This window comes from Ambystoma mexicanum, chromosome 13, assembly GCF_040938575.1.
Source record: "Ambystoma mexicanum isolate Mex_15411 chromosome 13, UKY_AmexF1_1, whole genome shotgun sequence".
Classification (NCBI taxonomy): Eukaryota; Metazoa; Chordata; class Amphibia; order Caudata; family Ambystomatidae; genus Ambystoma; species Ambystoma mexicanum.
Window position 1 is genome coordinate 44,851,484 of NC_090938.1, and position 6,000 is coordinate 44,857,483.

At 46.6% G+C, this 6,000-nt stretch overlaps 1 protein-coding gene across 1 annotated transcript in view; it reads right to left on the bottom strand.

Moving 5' to 3' along the window:
* NUAK2 (NUAK family kinase 2) overlaps positions 1 to 5,787 on the bottom strand; it is an 87,915-nt gene extending 82,128 nt beyond the window's left edge. The window contains exon 1 of the mRNA XM_069633145.1: positions 5,663 to 5,787. Within this exon, the coding sequence (XP_069489246.1) occupies positions 5,663 to 5,749 (87 nt within the window). The 5' untranslated portion in view covers positions 5,750 to 5,787. The remainder of the gene's footprint in view (positions 1 to 5,662) is intronic.
* Between the last annotated feature and the right edge of the window lie 213 nt (positions 5,788 to 6,000).

The window sequence follows — 6,000 nt, forward strand, 5'->3', positions numbered from 1 at the left end:
GATCCTTCCTGCTATTCCTCATCTCTTCTCAGAGCTTCGGCCTTTCCAGATGTGGACGCCCTAATGGGCGACATTCAACAGGGACATCTTTTGGCCAGAACCGCATTACTGGAAGCTCAAGAGCATTCTAAACGTTATGCTGACTTGCATCGTTCATCGACTCCAGTGATTGTCCCGGGGGATTTGGTCTGGCTCTCAGCAAAGTTTCTGCCCAGACATCTGGTTCCCTCTAAATTGTCTCCGAAATATTTTGGTCCTTTTACAGTATTGAGAGCGAAAGGTTCTTTGGCTTTTGAGTTACAGCTCCCACCTTCTTGGTCCAGGATCTACCCAGTTTTTCATGTTTCGCAACTCAAACTTCACAAATCGGATCGTTTTGGTCGATCTATAAGGGCCTACCCGCCTCCAGTGGCTACTATGGAAGGTCCGGAGTTCGAAGTCTCGGGCATTTGTGATTCCCGTTATCATCGCGGTCGACTGCAGTATTTGATCCACTGGAAGGGTTACTCGGTGGCTGACCGTACGTGGGAACCGGCTTCGGCAGTTCACGCCCCCTTACTGGTTCGCCGTTTCCACAGGTGTCATCCGGGCAAACCAGGAGGTGTTACCCTCGAAAGGGGGCATACTGTCACGACTGGCTGGCACCGGCGTTCCCTGTGGCGACGCTGGAGATTGCGTGCACTCGCCGTTTTCCCCTCTTCCAAGATGGCTTCTCATCCTCTGGGTTACGGTGCAGTGTTTTCACGTTCACAAGTCAGATGTCCTCTGACGTCATCTCGTTCTCTCACGGATTCCGGATATGGTCCAGCAGAGCCGAAGCCCAGAGCGTCGCTACTCTCTACAGACGCTACGTGAGTTCGCAACTAGGGGGTTTACTATTCTATCCCTCCTACCTATGCTTACCTTTTCTTTTCTACTCTTTCTTACAGCCGTACCATCCTGCCTAGCCTTCCCGTTCCGCAGTCCACAGATAGTCCCCCCTTTCAGACAAATTAGGTACTTACCCAATCATTATATTGATTCCTCTCGTACCTAGTTCCTTCTCTCATCTCTCGTTTACTTATTTTAAATCAGGACTTCAGTGACCCGATCCAGTGATTCCTGTAAAACTTGAGGAGCTGCAGCCAGCGGAGACGCGACCGATCCAGCTTCTCGTCCATTCCAGCAGGGTTTTTTCCCCCAGGAGGGTTTCCCTGGGATCCCTTGCACACCCCTTCGGTTCCCTCTTAGGGAGGAGGGAGGTGTTAGGGGCCTCAGGGGACTCCCCAATTGCCTCGTAAATTGCTGCACGAGACAGGTTAGTGTCAAAACATTACAGATGTGTTGGTTCAAACCGACAATTCCTCTGCCATGGCGTATGTCAAAATAAGGGGGTTTGGGGTTCGATGCCATGAATTCTCTGGCGGGTTCCATAGGGATTTGGGCCAAGCAGCATTGTGCACATTCGTGGGGTGGAGAATGTAGTGGTGGATCGCCTCAGCCGGGCGTTCCTGGTCATTTGGGAGTTGGCGCTGTCCGGCCAGGTGTCTGTGGGGATTTCTCACTGGTTTGGGACTACGGTGTTGGATCTGTTTGCTTCCCCCTCCTTGGCCAAGGTTCCCAGGTTCTGCTCCTGGTTCCCATCGGTGGGGCCTGTATGCTTTTCCTCCTTTAGCTCTCATCTCCCGGGTGGTTCCGAAAATCCTTCTCTGGTGGTCTTGGTGGTTCCCTTTTGGCCTTGCAGGGGGTAGTTCCCGTTGCTCATGGATCTCCAGTTGCGGGAGGTCTGGAGGATTCCCAGCTGGCCATACCCTCTTCACGGTGGACGGGTGGATCCGCTGGTCAGCTTGGCTCCTGAGAGGACAAGGTTTTTAACTTTGGGTCTCTCGGCTCCACTGGTGGAAACCATTCTTCATTCCAGGAGGACTAGTACTTTGAAAGCCTATGATCGTCTTTGGGCCCATTTTCTTGGCTGCTGTGGTAGGGCCGGTGTTTCCCCCCATGGTTGTGGTGTGCCGGGGGTGCTACAGTTTTTGCAGGATGGCTTCGATGAAGGTTTGGCGGTGGCCACTTTGCGTTCCTGCGTTGAAGGCCCTGTTGTGACTCGGTTGGATTTGGGTCTGGTGTGCCGGTTCCTTAAGAGCCTGGCTTCTTCTTCTAGGCCTCCTGTGTGTTCGGGTTCCGGCCCTTGGGATCTGTCCCTGGTTTTGCGTTTCCTTCAGTCTTCTCCCTTTGAGCCCATTGGCCTGGTGGATATTAAACTATTTAACTCTTAATACGGCTTTTCTGGTGGCCATCAGCTCTGCTCGGCGGCAGGGGGAGATTGGGGCTCTGCTTTGCCGTCCTCCTTTTCTGCGTGTGTTGCCTGACTTCTTGGTGTTGAGATGTGATCCCCGGTTCTTGCCTAAAGTTGCCTCGAAGTTTCATTTGGCTCAGGAGGGGGTGCTCCCTGCTTTTTTTCTGGATCCTGTTTCTCCTGGGGAGGTTTCTTGGCACTCCCTTGATGTTCATCGTACTGTCCTGGAGTACCTGACCAGGATGAAATCAGTTCGGCATTCTGACAGTCTTCTGGTGACTTTTGGTGCGGCCGGGGTGGGAGGAAAGCTTCAGTTGTTTCCATTAGTCGCTGGACCAAGTCGGTGATTTCTATAGCCTATTTGGCTTCTGGTCTTTCTATCCCCTTGGGTGTGCAGGGTCGTTCTACCAGGGGTATCGCAGCTTCCTGGGCCGATGCTCAAGGGGTTCCTTTGCATGAGATTTGCAGGGCCGCTACCTGTGCGGAACCTAATACCTTTATGACACATTAAAGGCTCAATGTGGGTGATTGTCGGGATGGTTCCTTTGGGCTGGGGGTGCTGTCCATGGCCCAGCTGTAGTATTTGCTTGTTCAATTGCTCTGCTGGTTGTCCTTTGGGTTCCTGCTTACCTTCTGACCCTTCCACTGGTTTTGGCATGGGTAAGTACTGGGACGAGGAAGAGGGATGTGGAGGTAATGCTCAGATTACTTATGAGTAATCTTCATTACTCCTAGTCATACTCTCTCTCGTTACAGTACTGCTGCGCTCCGAACCCACCCGTGGTGTGGAAGGGTCTGGTGTCTTTGCAGGCTTGCTATGTACTGATGTATTTTGGATAAGTGGGAAGTATATACCTCTAAAAAAAGTTCTTGTAGGGAAGGGTAAGTACTCATGTACTCATGGGTAATTACTGTGATGAGGAAGAGTAGGACTAGGAGTAATGAAGATTACCTGTAAGTAATGTGAGCATTATCACAGGTTAATGATCTGCCTCAAAGTTATGTCCAGAAGCAAAGCTGAGGGATACACGTTGGGGAAGGGAGACTATTCCAAACTAAAATTACCTTTCTGAGGTCTACAAGGCTATTAGCAAAAAAGGGATAATGGCAAGAAAGGTTTGAGAGTTGTGGCAGTGAGGTATATAACATGTTAATAGTAAGTAAGGTGTGCAGTCATAAAATCGAATAAATAATGTTGAATTACAAAAAATTCGAAAAAATGATGTCGAAAAAAAAGTCGACTGTTTTAATTTTTTTATTTATATATATTTTTTTCGGGTTCCGCATGTAAAAAAAAGGTCAAAACAAAAAAAACGGTGGTTGGGGGGAACCCCCCATTTCGAATAAAAAATGTAATAAAAAAGAAATTAGACTTTTTTTTTTCAACATAATTTTTTCGATTTTTTTGACTTTTGACATTATTGTATTCGATTTTATGACTATAAACCAGTGAGTAAATAGACAAAATGTGTTGGTGAATTAAACATGGTATTGTAGTTTTTAAATAACAAGGTTGCCTTTATAAGAGTTAATTTTAAGCTTGGCTGAACTGGAACCGTATTAACATAAATATGCAAGGTGCAATGAAAACAAATCATGTTTTTCTATAGGAGAGAATGGACATTTTGCCACGTTTTAGCATGTTTGCATTACATCGGAAGTTATTTGTCATTTTGAAGTAGCAGCAAAATAAATGCTCTCAAAGTCTTGGGAGAACTCTTGCTGGGCAATTGCTTTGCTATTTCTTCAATACAGGGAAATGCTCTCTGCTGTTTCTTCTGAAGCCAGAATGCTCACAAGCAGTCAATAACAGCAGTTATTGACCACAGTCCAAGCAGTTTACTTGGCAGAGAGGAGGTCAATAATTACATCCTTGTGTTAGTACAATTCTCTAAACCTTCGGTTATTTGATATTCCTGATTCTATCTATAGCAGACCCATCAGCAACCCCCCTGCTTGTTGCCATGCAACAAGTATGAAGGTATCTTTTTTTTTTTATTGGTTAAGTATAGTTAAACCTTAAACATCACATCCTTATTCCTTTAGTAAAATCATTGTTCCTTTGTTAAAACTTCCTTAGTTCCAATTCTCTTCAGACAGTAATTACCAGATCATTGTCGTAGTCTCTCCGTTACATTATGATCCACTGTTCCATTATTCCAGGGTTTGGGTAATCAAGGTAACTCAATCATTAATTACCTAGGACTACTCTTAGCTTTCTCTTACAGATCAGACCCTTACTCCTCCTGATTCAAGTTTAACGTTTCAACAAATTTGAATGCATCAAGAGTTTTGCCAATTTTTTCAACAGTGAGGCGTCTTTCCCAATAGTTTTCTTCCGTCTCCTCTGTGATATTCATTATGTAGCTTCCCATATAGATCTCTCTTTTGCATTTTAGGTATCCATGATCATTACAGTATCCATGCGGTACTCATCTGTGATTGGTTCTCTCAGGTCATCAAAATGGCGGATGTTGCACCATACAAGACCACTTTACACAACCTTACATTTGCACTCACCCAACTCAAGGGGAAGCGACGGGTGGCTATTTTGTGTTTCAATGTTTCGTTTTGGAATAGGTGTGTGTTTGAAACACCTTAAAGGCGCCCCAAACCTGGGCTGGTGGACACATGGCTAAGACAAGGCCAGAGTCACTTCAGAGGCTTAGCCCAAACGCTGGTCCGTGTGTGGACACTCATCACACAGCCTAGTGACTCACCTGCGCAGACAGTGTTGCAAGATCCAGTTCACACACACCCCGCAGTGTGTGTTAATTATAACATTAAATGAAGCGCCCAACCCTGGCCGATTGGAGAGCCTGGGTGGAACGGAAGACGCGGTCAGAGCATCACCAGGACTGGACTATAAATAAATGCGGATGCTGGACCTGCAGGCTGGACCAGTGCTTCTGATAGACTGGCAGGGCCAGGCATGAGTTTGTTCAACTCTGGGCCTCGAGGGCCGGATTCCTGACAGGCTTTCAGGGTATCCTGCAGCAATATCCATGAGGAAAAATGTGCAAACCTTTAGAATCATTGCATGCAAATTCATCTCATGAATATTAATGAGGGGTATCCTGAAAACCCGGCATGGATTAAGCCCTCGAGGCCTGGAGTTGGACAACCCTCAGCCTCATGGTATGGTATGGGATTGGAATGGGGAGTAAGGTTGGGAGAATTTAAGGAAATGTGCAAACAAACCCCAAATTAACCGGGAGTGTTCAGAAAAATGTGTAAAGCGTCAGGAATGGCACGGGGTACTTTACAGGGTGAAGAGCTGCACTCCTTGGCCCACAGAAGACTGAAGACACACAACATCTACACATTTCAGCACTTTCTAGATGCGATTTCAATCTGAATTTTAATACATTTTCAGCCAAAGCCTACCCATCTTGCAGGGACGTCATTTAGGGGTCGCCAGAGGTCGCTCCTTTTTTTTTGTATTGCAAGCTCCTGAGCTGTGGCCAGCACCATGTGGCTCTTTACTTCTGGAGTGGCTGGCTTTCTTGTTCAGGCCCCTTAAAAAAAAGAAGAAAAATAAGAACAGGAGTGCCACAAGTCTAACACTTTCACCTCAGATCCTAAATAAGAATGAATAGGAATCCCAAATAATGTGTCTTTCAGGAATTCTATACAATAATTGCCAGACTCATTAAAGGTTTATTTCAGGCACACGTCAGGGGGGAGTCACTGATTTAGTCTGTTCTTAAACGCCTCAACTCAGC